At 44.3% G+C, this 16,902-nt stretch overlaps 1 protein-coding gene and 1 long non-coding RNA gene across 2 annotated transcripts in view; one reads left to right on the plus strand and one right to left on the minus strand.

The window, feature by feature from the left end:
* Positions 1-16,902, plus strand: part of LOC131692842 (tyrosine-protein kinase receptor) — an 87,925-nt gene that overhangs the window by 53,217 nt on the left and 17,806 nt on the right. The window contains exons 6-16 of the mRNA XM_058980163.1: positions 13,146-13,303; positions 13,373-13,539; positions 13,613-13,800; positions 13,873-14,038; positions 14,100-14,391; positions 14,449-15,049; positions 15,108-15,206; positions 15,270-15,477; positions 15,543-15,758; positions 15,817-15,886; positions 15,955-16,884. Of these exons, the coding sequence (XP_058836146.1) occupies positions 13,146-13,303; positions 13,373-13,539; positions 13,613-13,800; positions 13,873-14,038; positions 14,100-14,391; positions 14,449-15,049; positions 15,108-15,206; positions 15,270-15,477; positions 15,543-15,758; positions 15,817-15,886; positions 15,955-16,884 (3,095 nt within the window). The remainder of the gene's footprint in view (positions 1-13,145; positions 13,304-13,372; positions 13,540-13,612; positions 13,801-13,872; positions 14,039-14,099; positions 14,392-14,448; positions 15,050-15,107; positions 15,207-15,269; positions 15,478-15,542; positions 15,759-15,816; positions 15,887-15,954; positions 16,885-16,902) is intronic.
* LOC131692844 (uncharacterized) lies at positions 7,810-8,326 on the minus strand. Its single transcript, XR_009306077.1, has 2 exons — positions 8,181-8,326; positions 7,810-8,121 (listed from the first exon to the last, which is right to left on the minus strand). It is a non-coding gene; the product is annotated as an uncharacterized LOC131692844 (long non-coding RNA).

The raw sequence follows: 16,902 nt of genomic DNA on the forward strand, positions 1-16,902 counted from the left end.
AAAGAAATTGTGTTAGTAAGAAAGGGAAAAGATCAGGGGGTATGTCTTGGTAGATAATCTGATCTTAGTAATATGTCTTTTTTTAATCTAAATACTTATTTGAAACGGCTCAATGCGTTAGCACAACTGAGCCGTGGGTCTTTTAATTTTTTACAATAAGTAAAAACAAAAAAAGGCTAAGAATGTCGGTCTGCCAGATCTTGTTGACGAAGTTTGCTGCTGCGTGTTGATATCCTTTTCCTTGGCGGTGAAACCGCTTGGGGGTCATTCAGTCATCATCGGTACTGCTTACATACTGTTCACGATCAGAGGTTCTTATTTGTTTTTTGTTCTTACGGGTCGCCGTTGTAAATCCGTCTTCATCGGTATTTGCTTCTTTATTGGCGATGCTTGGTTATTGGTTTGGGAGCGGTTGTCGTGGTCGTTGTACCTGCATTATTAGTTATCTGGATCACTGTTTTGGTTTATCTGAAGGTGTCGGTGGCTGCTTGTTAGAGTTGGCTGTAGTAGATGAATTTTGACTAGTTGCTTCGGCGCATGTTTTTTCGTAGTGGGCTGTATGGTTACAGAATTGGTATTTTGAGGTCTGCTCAGGATAAGTGATTAGCGTTGTTTGCTTATAGGCCTTCCTTCGGGGATTTGCATTCGATAGTCATATAAGAAGGTATTGGTTTAGTCACTCGCATCCTCACAATACGAACGCCGTTGGGAATGCCGGTAAAAAAAATTCTCCAGGTGTCATTCGTAATAGATTCTACTTCTCCATATTGCGACATGATTCGTTAGATGTAATCTTCCCTAGTGCGCGGGGCCAAATCATGGATACGCACGTCCACCATGTTGTTTTCCATATGCACGGGGGTCTTGATTCTGGTGTTATTAAATTCGACCTCGTGTTTGTTTGTGCACTGATATAGAACAAAAGCTTGCTTGATTCACTGGTGCCTATAGTCTGCTATAGCGTAGCGATTTTTTTGCTTCTGCTTTATTAGTGACTAAGAGTGAGTCATTTTTTTCCTTTTTCATGTTGTAACGACATTTAATTTTCAAGGGACTGGAATGTGTGAAGTATTTTTCAATATTAAGAGCCATAGTACTCAAAGACGAGCAATGAGTTAATGGAAGAAATATTAGAAAATTATGGAGTCGGGCCATATGAGCAAGTTTAGAGTTTCCCGGCGACTTAACCCTTTTTTTTATTCAATTTATTTGATAAGGCTTGTTTGCGTTAGGTTGAAGGTACCATTTTTTTCTCTGTTTTACTTTTAGAATTTCTTAAAATTAGGAGACAATATTATTTTGTTTTTATATAATGAAACCAAAGAAATTTTACAGCTAACGGTCTTCCTCGTGTCGACAGGGGTTCCTCCAGACGATTTTGTAGTACGGCTCAGATGCGGATCGGCAACACACCGCGTTGCGCGTGCGATGTTGTGCTGTAGGTCTCGTGTTTGTTGGGTCATTCGACAGAGATGTTTTGTATCGTCTTGAAGTCGCATCAAACCATCGTTGGCAATTATATCTAGATATTGATGATTTTTAAGAAGGTGTATATGATGGACATATAGAGGAGATCGCGGTTTGCCAGTACATCTGGAACCGGGACATTGGGTGACCTTCCTCGGGCTTGCAGAGAATTCAATAGTTGAGATCTGGCAGAACAGTACTCGGCGCTTGCCCAGACAATATGTTCAATATCGTGATAACCGATGCCTGATAACCGTGGATGCCACAAGCGCAGATACCGCTATCCGCGAGCTTAATACGTCGGAAATGAGCGTCCAGCGTGTAGTGATTGGACATGAGCCGAGGCATCACGCGAATTAAATCCCGACCCACATCCATCCCCCTGAACCAAGGTTTCCTCGATACCTTAGGGATGATTATCGAATGTAGCCACCTTCCTAGTTCACCATTGCTCCATGATGTTTGCCAACTTTCGAGGGTTCTCTGTTGAGTAATACCTACTGAAAAATTCGCTGAAGCAAATTGGTCTTTCATAAACGTCACCTTCTAGCGCACCCACCTTAGCTAAGGAGTCCGCCTTCTCATTGCCCGGAATGGAGCAATGAGAAGGGGACCACACGAAGGTAATCTGGAAAGATTTGTCAGATAGAGCACTCAGTAGCTCCCGTATTTACCCCAGAAAATTTGGAATGTGCTTTCTAGGTTTCATTGAACGGAGAGCCTCGATTGAGCTGAGGCTATCCGAGACAATAAAGTAATAATTGGTGGGCAAAGTATAAATGATCCCGAGAGTATACTGAATAGCAGCAAGTTCTGCGACGTAAACTGAAGCAGCATCATTGAGTTTGAATGAGTCGGTGAGGTTTTGACGAAATTTACCGAAGCCACTGCAGCCGTCGAGGCTTGATCCGTCGGTTTAAAACATCTTGTTACAGTTGACTTCTCGAAATTTGCTTGGGATGACTTGCAGACGTATGTGATCCGGGATTCCACGAATCTCGTATTTCATGGATGTGTAGAAGAATACAGTTGAATCAGAAGCATGAAGGAGATTGACACGGTTGAGATAATATGAAGAAAGATTGGTATTTTGTGCCATGTAATCGAAGTACAACGACATTAGTCGGGTTTTAGAATTGAGCTCGACAAGCCTTTCGAAATTTGTAATTACTATCGGGTTCAAGATATCGCATCGGATGAGCAATCGATATGAGAGGTTCCAAAATCGATTTTTTCAGCGGAAGGCCGCCCGCCAGCACTTCTAGACTCATCGTATGTGTCGAGTGCATGCAACCCAAAACAATACGCAAACAACAATATTGGATTTGCTCTAGTTTGATGAAATGTATGTTCGCCGCGGAGCGGAAACAGAAACTCCCATACTCCATCCCCGACAAAATCGTTGTTTGGTACTGCCTGATCAGGTCTCCTGGTTGGGCACCCCACCATGTTCCGGTTATTGTACGGAGAAAGTTGATCCTTTGTTGGCACTTCTGTTTCAGATCCCTAAAATGACATCTCCAGGTACCTTTAGAGTCGAACCAGACCCCGAGAAATTTGAAAGTTGAAACCTGAGCAATAGTTTGACCCATTAATCGAAGCTGTAGTTGCGCTGGTTCACGCTTTCTTGAAAATACGACTAGCTCAGTTTTCTCCGTGGAGAACTCGATACCCAGCTGGAGGGCCCAAGCAGACAAATTGTCCAAGGTATCTTGTAATGGTCCTTGCGACTTTGTGACCTGTAACAGAGATCACGCCGTCATCTGCAAGCTGTCTTAGCGTGCAGGAACTGACAAGACATTCGTAAATGTCATTCACGTAAAAGTTGTAGAGAAGGGGGCTTAAATATGAGCCTTGGGGAAGACCCATGTAGCTAATTCGTGATGTTGATAAATCACCATGCGAGAAATGCATGTGTGTTTCAGACAGCAAGCTTAGCAAAAAGTTATTTAGAGTCGGCTAAACACTATGCTGGTGCAGCTTCTCAGAAAGAATTTTGATAGAAACTAAATCAAAAACCCCCTTAATATCTAGGAAACTGATGCCAACTGCTTTTTTCTAGCATTCTATTTGAATTTCTGTTAAGAGAAACGCACGACAATCGTTCGATCCTTTGCCTTTGCGGAAACCAAATTGTGTATCTAACACTAAGCCATTTGCTTCAACCAAATTGTCGAAGCGAAAGAAGATCATTTTTTCGAACAACTTTCGGATACAGGACAGCATTGCAATCGATCGATACGAGTTGTGGTCGGAGGCTGGTTTTTCTGGTTTTTGGATGGCGATGACCTTCACTTGCCTCCAGTCATGAGGGACAAGAAACTTATTAAATAAATTCAACAAGCGTCTCTTGGCAGAGTCTGGCAGATTCTTTAACAAGTTAAATTTGATTGTGTCTGGCCCTGGGACTTCATTGTTACATGACAAGAGATCAAGTGAGACTCCACCATCGAAAACGGTGCCTCGTTCGCGTTATCGCGAGGGGACGCGGTAGATTTTCTATGCCACGGCGGAATCCGGACAAACCTTGGCAAAATGGAATATCCAACGATTTGAATATTCCACACTCTCGTTACTGCTGTTTCGGTTTCGTAAGCGCCTGGCCGTGCCCCAAAGAGTACTCATCGATGTTTCTCTCGTTAGCCCGTCGACGAACCGGCGTCAGTAGTTACGTTTTTTTTGGCTTTTATTAAACTCTTCATCCGCGTTTCTGTCATCGCGTACTGTCGTTAGCTGGCTGGTAACCCGTCATTCTGGAAGATCTTATAGGCGGTGGCCTATATGTCTGAGCACTCTTTGTCCCACCATGGGTTGGGAGAACGCCCGCGAGAGTTCGCGTCTGGTACGCGTTTAGTCTGTTACCGATCTAAGTTTTAGCTGTTTCGTAACAATATAATTCCATCCACCATTAATTCAATTATAGTATCTAAGTTATGATTTTGTTCTTTTTTGTTAGTTTTTTTGTTATTGGCTCTCTATTATTATTGTTGTTAGTTTGTTAATTGAATTGGAAAAAATATATTTGTTGTTATTTTTGTTTAACATAGGATAAGTTTTGTACTAACCACTAACCCCGTTAAAATTCAAACCAATAATTACGCGTCGATAATTTGCGAAAAAAAACATTGTAAATGATAGCGGTTGGGGGAAATTTGGGAATTCTGCCTGTATTGTTCGAGGGCTGAAAAGAGGTCTTTCGTACCCACCCCGGAACGTCCAGACCAGGCGTTGGGGCCTAAGACGTGTTCCCCTCTGGACCAGTCATAACTCCTCAAGGCACCTATAATCCCGCAACCGTTACCAATCTGAAGCTATTGACTGTACCGGAAAAACCGCAACGGCAAAAGACGGCAAAATAGTCCGCACTAATCATAGGCAAACTGTATAATGCAAAATTTACTAACGCCGAATCTGTTGCTGCATGACTGATTGGCACCGCAGTGGAGTTGAGTCAGGTGCCAGTAATTTAGCCGCAGAACCACTGTTTCCGGAAAAGCTAAGGGAGAGAGAGAGATAAGAAGGACGAGAGAGAGAGAGAGAGAGAATAAGAGGAATTGGATATCGTAGGGTTCATGGGAAATGATAATGAGTGAGGTAGGTCAGTTTGGATGCAGGCCTAAGGCGAGTAAGTTCAGTGAAATTATAAAACGGTATAGTTCGCAAAGTATAAAATCCTGCGAGAAGTTTTCAACCTAGATCAGTACGGACCTGATATCACGAGTCCGCTCAAAGTGATTTTCCGGTCAAAATTCGGCTTGTGTCCCACCGTTGGCCGCTACGATTTTTCGGAAGTCCGTTTCCATTAAGACGGCAACCCGCTACTACATCGTGAAATTATCAACCCACGGTACACCCGCCGAAGTCCGCCGCCGTACCCTAGCACAGCCGACGAGAATCGCTCCTGGGTTAGACAACGGTACGCCACTCCATTGTGGAGCCACGAAAGCACCAAGTGACGGTAACATCTCGGACGCGTGCGCAGTTTGCTAAAAGGCCACGCGCATCAGTTCTCCCCACGCTGGAAGCACCGGCGCTACGCTAGTATAGACGCCAAAACCACTGCCTCGTTCGCCAAGCAGCATCGACAGCAACGACGGCCCGCCAAACGGGCTCAGGTACGTTCAATTCCTCCTCTCTCCCACCCACGTGTCGGATCAGCGAAGGGCCCCAACGTTAATAATTAGGCGCCTAAAACTCCGTTCAAAAATAAATTGTAAAATTGTAAACCTTTTCTTTTTGTTCCTACGAGAGTCTTTTTCTTTGTTGGATGGTTTCTATATTGATTCGCCTGAGTTGAAAAATTGTTTAAAAGCGGTAAGTACAGTGAGTCCTCCCGAGAACGGTAGCCGACCCTGAGATCAAAAATAAAGGTGAGCTAGCCGCGTGGTGTTCTTCAAGAATACTTTCAATTGGCGATCCTCGTTAAATAAAAATATCCCAATCACCATTGGAATATTTTTGGCCGTATCTCGGGGAGACTCGTGTACAATTCGTCACGTGCTTGATATCGTGGCTGTTAACTTGCTCTCCTAAATGATTTGGCGCGCAGTAGAGTGTTAGAATCATTCCGGCATACACACAATAGTGATCAAATTGTCTTTTGGAAACCGTGTGATGCTTGTTAGTTTTTCAGAGTTTTTTGCATTTTTTATAGATTCAATTGTTTAGCTAAGGAAGCAATATACATTACGTGTTTTCTTTCCATTCCTTTTACGCCACGAGTGATTGCAAATCCCCATCGCTTGAGGTTTAGGCAGTTGATAGCTGCTGTATAGCGACGAATACAAATGATTCATCAGAGAAAATATAAGAGGAAGATATTTAGATTTGAGAGTTGATTTTTTTTAGAGAGCTGGCTTTGCGCAAAGTGATAATTACGAGTGATAAGACAATGTGCCGGCGCATGGTAGGAACCAGACTAAGTAGTTATATTCCAGTTATCGGTCATTACACGCGCTAACATTGCGTCGAAAGAATAAAGTTCACTGATTCACGTGGCCAATCGATTGACGCTGGTGATATATGTGAAGATAATTTTAGTACATTCTCAAGCCGAGGAAGTATTGGCGAGGGTGATAGAGTAGCATTTGGAATCTAAGGGATAAAGATAGGATACCGGCGACAGATAACTTAGAGAGTGCTGCCGAAACTCACTCCCCCCCAGGAAAGCAAACTGCAGAACATTCTTGTTTAATAAAAGATAAAATGATCACCTCTTCCATCCTAATGAGCGCTGATTTTGCGAAGAATTTTCAATTAGACAGACGCTAGTGACGGGGCTGTAGCTGGGGTACACTCACGAGACCTGGATGAATAGTAGAGTTATGGTCTTCTGCTCACATAAGCTAACAACCCAACGAAACTAATTCACTTAGCAGAAAGAAACTTTAGCTGCCCGGTGTTCCATCGAGGCCCGTTGGAGGTACATTCAGGGATCACACTTAACCTTCATTATCGATTCAGTCCAGATACACATAGTACAATACCAGAAGTGACGTCTTCGCGGTGTAGTTGTTGGACTATGACACTACAGCATGATGATATAGCAACGGGGATGCAAGAAACCGTGATTCAGGAGGCGTCGCTTTGGGTTGGAGTTTTTTTTGTTCATCTAGATCGTTTTTGGTATATTGACTCTGAACAAATGGTTATCAAACAAATCAATGAGCACGTTCATTTTCAAATAATTGATGGCGCCCTAAACAAATTTGTTTCCACACTAAATCACCCTAATGATTACAGGTTTGGGTGGAAACAGGTAGTCCTACCAGAGAACAGAGGGACTAGCGTAAGCACAAACCATGATCTGTCTATACATGTAGACATACGTTGGTGAGAATTCGACAAAAACATCATTGGACAGTTATAGCATGGGAGATATGAACAGCAAAAACAGCCAAAGTAGCAACAGTACCTTCTATAGACAATCCCTCAAAAATCCCTGATGAATTATTGTGAAAATTTCAGAAATTGTTTGAAGCCATTTACTTACTTTTGGTTTAAAGATTTTAATCTATTTAATCAGATTATACCCCATGGATCATTCCATGACTGATTTTACTCCTTTCTTTGGAGCAGCTTTCCTAAGACACGGATTATAAAAAGCTCCCTAGAGAGGATGGACAAACCCCCTGACGATTGAAAACCGGATATAACATACAACATAAATAATGCGTAAGGTCGTTTAATGTTGGCCAACACCGACTGACGCAAAATGAAACAATCCAGCGTCACAAAATGGTACGACGCAAAACACGGCCCTATGTACCCTCCTGCGAAAATCAAAACAAAACTAAGAAACTCTTTCTATGGCTTGGAGGAGATGAAAGATAAGAACCTGGGTAAGTGGCCTGCTGTCCACATCAAACCAGGGCAATATATTTACTCTATATTTATTTTTTTGTTCCAAATTCACTTTAATATGTCATACAGCATTCCTTGTTGTTCTCTTCATTGACAGAGCACTAAGAATTCACTATTAATTTTGTTTTTGCACCGAGCGAAATCTCAAAAACGAACCTAGTTTACAATTATCTTTCCGTGAGGTAAATACTGCTGGCGGGAGGAATACCACCTGATGCGCAGAACTACCGTGCCCGATCCCCATAGCGATGAACAAAAAGGACCGCTACAGCCTGTCTTGTCGCAGGTGTCCTGAAAAATCGTCGAAAATTTTATTTTCTTACTGCTACTTTTATCTTAAGAAAAATTACATGTTAACATAAAAAACCATCTCACAGTGACAGTGACAAGACATGTCATCTGTTGACGTTATTAGTAATGCAATTTCCACCTAGCTAGTGAGCGGCTTACATCTCTATTGGTTAGGAGGTTTTTGCTATAAAAGTCGATACAGTAGGTCGACTATGCACTCATGATTCGAATTCGCGGTTCGAATTACATCGAGGTGATAGTTAACCCTAGTTTAATGAAGAAGTGTTATAAGTCTGAATGAACCTACTAGGACATTCACACCAGCACCTTTTTCAAATGAAAAAAGGCAGTTATCATTCTGTGCCTTTTTGATATACCGTGATGGACTTTGAGAGACAGTTATCCGTTTTTGTCTCTAAAAGTAATATTTATTAGGAGAATCAAGAATAGGAGCGAATGTAGAAGAATGAATGACAGTACGAATGAGAATGGAAGACGCGTCTGTTGATTGGAAGGGATGTATGTTTTAGAATGATTGAGGTAAAACGTTCTCGAAGTAGGTTTCATATAGTAAACTTACAGATAGGAATATAAATTCGGTGAGGAAGAAACACTCGTGTTCCCACTAAGAATAAGAAATGAAGAGGGAAAGTTAGAGATATGGTGTGGAAGTAGTTTGTGTTCCCACTAGTAAAAAGGAATGGAAAGGAGTAGTATAAAAAAAATCTGAAATTATACGAAAGATGAAAAAATGAAAAGAATGCAACAATTCGAATTAGTAGCGGGTCTGATCGGGGCGGCCAAAAGACAATTAAATTTATCTCTATTGAAGCAACTCTGCTGCACACACAGGTCTGACACGGAGGACAATTTATACGCGATGGTTTCAGAATAGACGAAAAATTATTACATAATTTTTCTACCCTACCACGGGGAGAATTGTTACCGATCTAAGTTTTAGCTGTTTCGTAACAATATAATTCCATCCACCATTAATTCAATTATAGTATCTAAGTTATGATTTTGTTCTTTTTTGTTAGTTTTTTTGTTATTGGCTCTCTATTATTATTGTTGTTAGTTTGTTAATTGAATTGGAAAAAATATATTTGTTGTTATTTTTGTTTAACATAGGATAAGTTTTGTACTAACCACTAACCCCGTTAAAATTCAAACCAATAATTACGCGTCGATAATTTGCGAAAAAAAACATTGTAAATGATAGCGGTTGGGGGAAATTTGGGAATTCTGCCTGTATTGTTCGAGGGCTGAAAAGAGGTCTTTCGTACCCACCCCGGAACGTCCAGACCAGGCGTTGGGGCCTAAGACGTGTTCCCCTCTGGACCAGTCATAACTCCTCAAGGCACCTATAATCCCGCAACCGTTACCAATCTGAAGCTATTGACTGTACCGGAAAAACCGCAACGGCAAAAGACGGCAAAATAGTCCGCACTAATCATAGGCAAACTGTATAATGCAAAATTTACTAACGCCGAATCTGTTGCTGCATGACTGATTGGCACCGCAGTGGAGTTGAGTCAGGTGCCAGTAATTTAGCCGCAGAACCACTGTTTCCGGAAAAGCTAAGGGAGAGAGAGAGATAAGAAGGACGAGAGAGAGAGAGAGAGAATAAGAGGAATTGGATATCGTAGGGTTCATGGGAAATGATAATGAGTGAGGTAGGTCAGTTTGGATGCAGGCCTAAGGCGAGTAAGTTCAGTGAAATTATAAAACGGTATAGTTCGCAAAGTATAAAATCCTGCGAGAAGTTTTCAACCTAGATCAGTACGGACCTGATATCACGAGTCCGCTCAAAGTGATTTTCCGGTCAAAATTCGGCTTGTGTCCCACCGTTGGCCGCTACGATTTTTCGGAAGTCCGTTTCCATTAAGACGGCAACCCGCTACTACATCGTGAAATTATCAACCCACGGTACACCCGCCGAAGTCCGCCGCCGTACCCTAGCACAGCCGACGAGAATCGCTCCTGGGTTAGACAACGGTACGCCACTCCATTGTGGAGCCACGAAAGCACCAAGTGACGGTAACATCTCGGACGCGTGCGCAGTTTGCTAAAAGGCCACGCGCATCAGTTCTCCCCACGCTGGAAGCACCGGCGCTACGCTAGTATAGACGCCAAAACCACTGCCTCGTTCGCCAAGCAGCATCGACAGCAACGACGGCCCGCCAAACGGGCTCAGGTACGTTCAATTCCTCCTCTCTCCCACCCACGTGTCGGATCAGCGAAGGGCCCCAACGTTAATAATTAGGCGCCTAAAACTCCGTTCAAAAATAAATTGTAAAATTGTAAACCTTTTCTTTTTGTTCCTACGAGAGTCTTTTTCTTTGTTGGATGGTTTCTATATTGATTCGCCTGAGTTGAAAAATTGTTTAAAAGCGGTAAGTACAGTGAGTCCTCCCGAGAACGGTAGCCGACCCTGAGATCAAAAATAAAGGTGAGCTAGCCGCGTGGTGTTCTTCAAGAATACTTTCAAGTCAGAGCTTGAATCGCGGTATCGAGAAGCAAGTCAGTCAGGAAACCGTACTCTACCTCCGGAGGAAGCTCTTGTGTCGATTCTACTTTTCCGGATATCGCGGACGCGTTGCTCTTCCCATCAATATTTTGTGTGAGGTCATGCGAAAAATTGGTTGTATTAGATGGACCTGAACTGTTAGCAATATTAATTACGATTAGCAGATGGTTGCTGCCGTGGGGTCAGAGGCTACCTTCCACATGGAATGTAACCGCAGCGATGTCGAGCAGAGGGACAGGTCTAAGGCGCTCGGATGCACTGGAGGGGCAGGAATCCGTGTCATTTCACCCGTGTTCAAAATGGTCATATTGAAGTTGTCGCAAAGCTCATGGATTGAGGTAGATCGATTATCACCATAAAGACAACCCCATGCTGTACCGTGGGATCACCCAAAACTAGCCCCGGTGCGGGGAGGAGTTCCGCAATATCGCAAAGCCGTCGATGGCTAACTGGGACTGTAGGAGGGATATAGGTGGAAGCAATGCAAAGGCCTTTGTCTTTAGTTCTGTTTTGGCTAGCGACAACTTCAATGCCGGGTTTCGAGGGGAGGTCGATTCGATTGAAAGAATAGCACTTTTTGATTCCCAAAAGTGCTCCTCCGTAAGAGTCTTCTCGATCCAAGCGAATACTATTAAAATCATGGAAGAGGCCTATTTCTGAAGTAAGCCATGTCTCTCATAGTGCAAATGCATCGCATTTCATTTTTAAAATTTTAAAGGAATCGATTTTCGTGATAGTGTTTCTGCAATTCCACTGTTTACTATTTCGCAGTGAATTGCATCAAGAATGTTTTTACTGCGGGGAGAAAGCTTATCAAGATACTTTTAAGGAGGTCAGAAATATTGAAAGCTGTAAGAATACGGTCTACAATTTCAGAGAAATTTATTAGGCCAGCGCTGTTTTCCTTCTCTGGCTAAGATATGGGAACATTTGGGGTTTTTGATGTTCCTGGAAGTGCTGGGAACTCCTTTGTTGAGCTCAGGTTTCTGAGACCGAGAGCGAGTTGCTTCGGATTTGCACCAGTACTTCCTTGACTAGTTATTTTAGGGGGTCATGAAGAGACACCTTCTCGCTTTTACGACGAAGCATGGGAGAGGAAATGTTCCTCCTTTTTCTATTGCTTCTAGGCACAGCAGAAGATGTTCCCTTTCTGGGGTTCATCACAGTTGCCTTCGTCAGTAGACAAGTTGGTATAGATGTTCGTAAAGACCGATCGCGTAGCTATCTTAAGCATTTCTGCGCCCCTGAAGGGAACCCATAAGATTCTCCTCGCGCTGCTTGTCCGTGGGACATGTCGGGAGATCATGTGGGTTTCCTCAACAGAGGAGACACTTTTCGACATCTCTTCTACAGGAACCATCCGCATAATTTCCATCGCATTTCTCACAACGGACCTTATTGCTACCATGGGAGGCTGTGTGTCGCAATTGTTTGCAATTAGTACAGTTCGTGACCCGCGGCACAAAGAGGCGAACAGGTAGACGAGCCTTGTCAAAGAGGAGGTAATTAGGTAGAGCAGAACTGGCGAAGGTCACCCGATAAGAGTCGTTCACGTATGTTTTCTTCCCGTCAGCTGCGACTGATGCTGAATGCAAACGTTTGCACTCCAGTATCTTCACTGGCTTAAGCATAAGATCTTTGAAACAACCAGTCTCATGTTTCAGCAGGTCCTCGCATTTCAGACTCGAATCGGAAACGACCCCACAGACTTCAACCCTGTTAGCTGGAATATACACTCTGTACTCAATATTTCTGTCACGGCCGAATACCTATCCGTCAAAACTAGAGACATCTGCAACAGATTCAAATACTTTTTATCTTTAATCCGAAACGAGATCACGAGGGGCCGAGCTTGGATATACTTTGAGCCGGGGAGCCGATTTTGTTTCGACGTCCATCCCACCTTGAAGTGAACCGCCGTCATTTTTGCACTGTCATATTGCCCAGTGCACGTTAGTAGGAGAACCAAGAAGGAGAAACGAAAAATAATATTTAACTTGTGTAGGTAACGGTATCTAGCGACTTACTAGAAGACCACTGCTTTACTAATCACTGGCCGGCTAACGGTACTCAGAAACAGAAATATAAAAGAAGGGGAAAATAATAAAACCTCAACGAGGCGGAGAGTGCTCAAGATAATCGTGAACGCGGATTAGCACTATTCTTTGTCGCTATACACTGCACGGACTGGCATCAAAACATTTGTGTCTCGACCGAGCGCTCGAAAACGAATGATTTTCGCCTTTAGTAACTGTTCAACCTCTTGTGGTGTATGTCTAATACAAGTTTGTTTAAAGTCAGTCGAAATTGTAATTTTCCTTGGTGGGCACACTTTTTACTTCGCAGTGAGGGATCGCTGATTCTACAGAGTATAAGCGGCATAGGTAGAATTTGTTCGTTTGCTTCGCTGTGTGGAGCGAACATTAATTTCTAGTCGTTGAATTATTTAAATTGAGGTGATTTTCATACAAACTTTACCAACTTTATTTCCCAGGGTACTACATGTTCGTTAACATGAACCAGCATGCCAACGACAGTGAGAAAAAGACTTTGGTAGGACTGGCCAGCAACGCCATCATGAACAGCGTAATATTTAATCCGCCACCTTTGGTACACAGCAACGTGTCCTCTCCGTATCGTAACTCATGTGTAGTAAGTACCTAGGCATTTAATCATCCTGGAAACATTCCGCTCTAACTCGCTTCATTAATTTCCGTCCAGGTTCGCTTCTACGTCCATCAGTATGGTATGAATCCAGGTAGCATCAATCTATCGAGTGTGGAAATCAAGGAAAAGGAAAACGTCACCACCACTTTGTGGTGGAGCTCGAAGAATCTCGGCGAAGATTGGGTCCGGGAGGATATCGTCCTACCAAATATTACCACCAAGTATGAATCTCATTCACGCACGGACGAGAGTTCGTAATAAAATTGATCATCTCCTCATTATTTCACCTACTAGGTATTATCTGCAGTTCGAGGCTCGCATGGGAATGCGTATCTTTTCGGATGTAGCGATTGATGATTTCTCGCTGAGTCCGGAATGTTTCGGACTCAACATACCGGCCGATCACCTGCAAGGCTACAACTACTGGGATCCACGGATCGGCGGGATCAAACAACCTCACAAAGACTTTGTCGGGAAGTCTTGTAAGTTTTTGGGCGACAGTCAATTGTGCACGGAATGGAGTATAATTGATTCGTTGTTTATATGTTTTGCAGATATCGAGCTCAATACTTGTGGCGCCAAAGGGCAGCAAGGTCCAACTCCAGCTGACTGTCTGGAGTCATACAATAATACGGAAGCGTTCAGTGCTATCCATGTGATTGACAGTCATCCGTTCAAAGGTATCCAGGCGTGGAAGGTTCCTAATGAGGGTTACTACACGTAAGTTGATTGATTCCGTAGCGTTGAAGTGTTGTTTAACCGTTGTTATTATATTCTGTAGAATCATTGCCAAAGGGGCCGGTGGTGGTCTTGGTTCAGGTGGAGTTGGATCTTCTCGAGGGGCACTAGTTCTGAGTGTACTGGAGCTGCATAAGGATGAAGAAATATATATCCTTGTGGGGCAGAGCGGAGAACATGCCTGTATAAAATCTATGGGATATCGAGACGAAACTTGTGAGCCCAGGAATAAGCAATACTCAAAGGAGATGTATACCTCTAAGACGCAGCAGGTGAAGAATACAGTCATTGAGGACGGCGCTGGTGGAGGAGGCGGAGGAACTTACGTGTTTTTGGTAAGTTTGCATGCATACTCCAGATATGAACAAAACGTGAGGGATAAAATCTTTCAGCTCAACTCCGCAAACACCGCTGTACCTCTACTAGTGGCTGGAGGTGGTGGAGGTCTTGGTGTAGGTCGCTACCTGGATGAAGATATTCAACACGGAAAGAAGTTTCTACTAGGTAAAAAGGATGTTTCTGGAACTGCCCATTCGGATCTGGCTCGTCATGCCGGCCCCGGTGGAGGTTGGCGCGCACAAGCCGACATGGGTCTGGATCCAAAATACGGCGCATCGCTGCTGGAAGGTGGTCGTGGAGGTTTACCGTGCTATCCGCCCCGAGGGACTCACGGACAAGGTGGTTTCGGTGGTGGTGGCGGTGGATGTGATTCTGGTGGCGGAGGTGGAGGATTCTCCGGTGGCGATACAATGATCAATTCCACTAACGGACAGGGAGGAAGTTCTTTCCTGGTGTCCAAACGAAACGTTCCGGAACTATCAATGGAGAGCTCTGGAGCTAACAGCGGACACGGAGCGGTATTGATCATCCCCGCTATCCAAGGATGTGGATGTGATTACCGGTGCGTTGCACTAGATGAGTACCGAGCTACGGTGGGCTGTATATGTCCCGATGGTTGGACGCTCAAACCTGATAATTATACTGCTTGTGAATGTAAGAATTTGGCTGAATATCTGAAGCGGGCACTTCAAAAACTATCTTTTATTTGCAGTACAAAATGAAACTCTAGAAATGAAGTACCTTATCATATTCTTTGTGGCCATTGTGATAATTTTATGTGCAGCACTGGCTAGTCTAATACTCATTTTATGTAAGTAACAAACAGAAAAGATTTTTAGTACGGCAGGATAACTGAGGCCTATTCTACCTGCAGATAATCGCTATCAACGTAAGCGGCAAGCCGCTCTCCGCCACAAGATGCTACTTGAACAGGACTTGCAGCTGAGCCGCTTGCGTAGCACCGCGGACGATACGGGGCTGACCAACTTTAATCCTAACTACGGTTGTGACGGTATTCTGAACGGAAACGTTGACGTTAAGAGTTTGCCCCAGGTGGCACGTGAAAGTTTACGGCTTGTCAAGTAAGTTCGGACGACAGCATGCTCAAGTGCTATTAACTAACTAACGCTAACTTTGCAATCATCAGGGCCCTTGGTCAGGGAGCTTTCGGTGAGGTCTATCAAGGTCTTTATCGACATCGGGACGGTGACGCAGTTGAGATGCCGGTAGCCGTCAAGACTCTTCCGGAAATGTCTACCGGTCAGGCAGAGTCGGACTTCCTCATGGAGGCGGCCATCATGGCCAAGTTTAACCATCCAAACATCGTGCACCTGATAGGTGTTTGTTTCGATCGCCATCCGAGGTTAGAATTTCAGAGCTTCTGACCAAATCCGGAATAACCTTTCTGAACTATTTTGTAGGTTTATTGTGCTTGAGCTGCTTGCCGGTGGTGATCTGAAAAACTTCCTTCGGGAAGGCCGCAACAAACCTGTAAGTCATTTGGCACCACCCTCTCACTGTTCATCAAATTCACAAATTTTTGTTTCTTACTTCCGCAGGAACGTCCATCTCCACTAACGATGAAGGATCTAATCTTCTGCGCCCTGGACGTGGCAAAGGGCTGCCGGTACATGGAAAGCAAGCGATTCATTCACCGTGACATCGCCGCCCGAAATTGTCTGCTCAGTAGTAAGGGCCCTGGTCGGGTGGTTAAGATAGCCGACTTTGGGATGGCTCGCGATATCTATCGATCGGATTACTATCGGAAAGGCGGTAAGGCGATGCTACCTATCAAATGGATGCCTCCGGAGGCCTTCCTGGATGGTATTTTCACCTCAAAGACTGACGTGTGGTCGTTCGGTGTGCTGCTCTGGGAGGTGTTCAGCCTCGGTCTGATGCCGTACACTGGTCTACCCAATCGTGATGTGATGCAACTAGTCACCGGAGGAGGTCGCCTCGATGCTCCTCCCGGATGTCCCAACGCTATCTATCGCATAATGGCCGACTGCTGGAACCCAACACCGGAGGAACGGCCAACGTTCTCGAATCTGCTGGAACGACTCACGACCTGCACCCAAGATCCGGAAGTTATGAACGCACCGTTACCTAGTTTCTTCCGGCCGCCGTCGAATGAACGAGATACCACGATAATGCGACCGCCCGGAAACGACGACTTCTGTCTACAAGTACCCAACTCATCGGATTACTTAATCCCCCTTCCCGGACCGCGGTCTGTAGCGGAGCGGTTGCTAAGTGAAGCGACCGGAGTTACCATCCCAGATTCGATGGTAACTTGCACCCCGCCAAAAACCGCTTCTCCTAGGATCATGAATGGACCGCTACAATCACAGGAAGGCAAATGCTGGGAAACTTCATTTATTCGGGAACATCCCACAGTGGTCTCCGCTGGTCCCACCATGCCATCGCAGGATCCGATCTTGCTGGTAAATGAGAATGGGCCGATTGAGGTTCCCGGATGTCCACCGGTGGTGAGTCCAATACTGCAA

This window comes from Topomyia yanbarensis, chromosome 3 (genome assembly GCF_030247195.1).
Source record: "Topomyia yanbarensis strain Yona2022 chromosome 3, ASM3024719v1, whole genome shotgun sequence".
NCBI classification, from domain to species: Eukaryota; Metazoa; Arthropoda; class Insecta; order Diptera; family Culicidae; genus Topomyia; species Topomyia yanbarensis.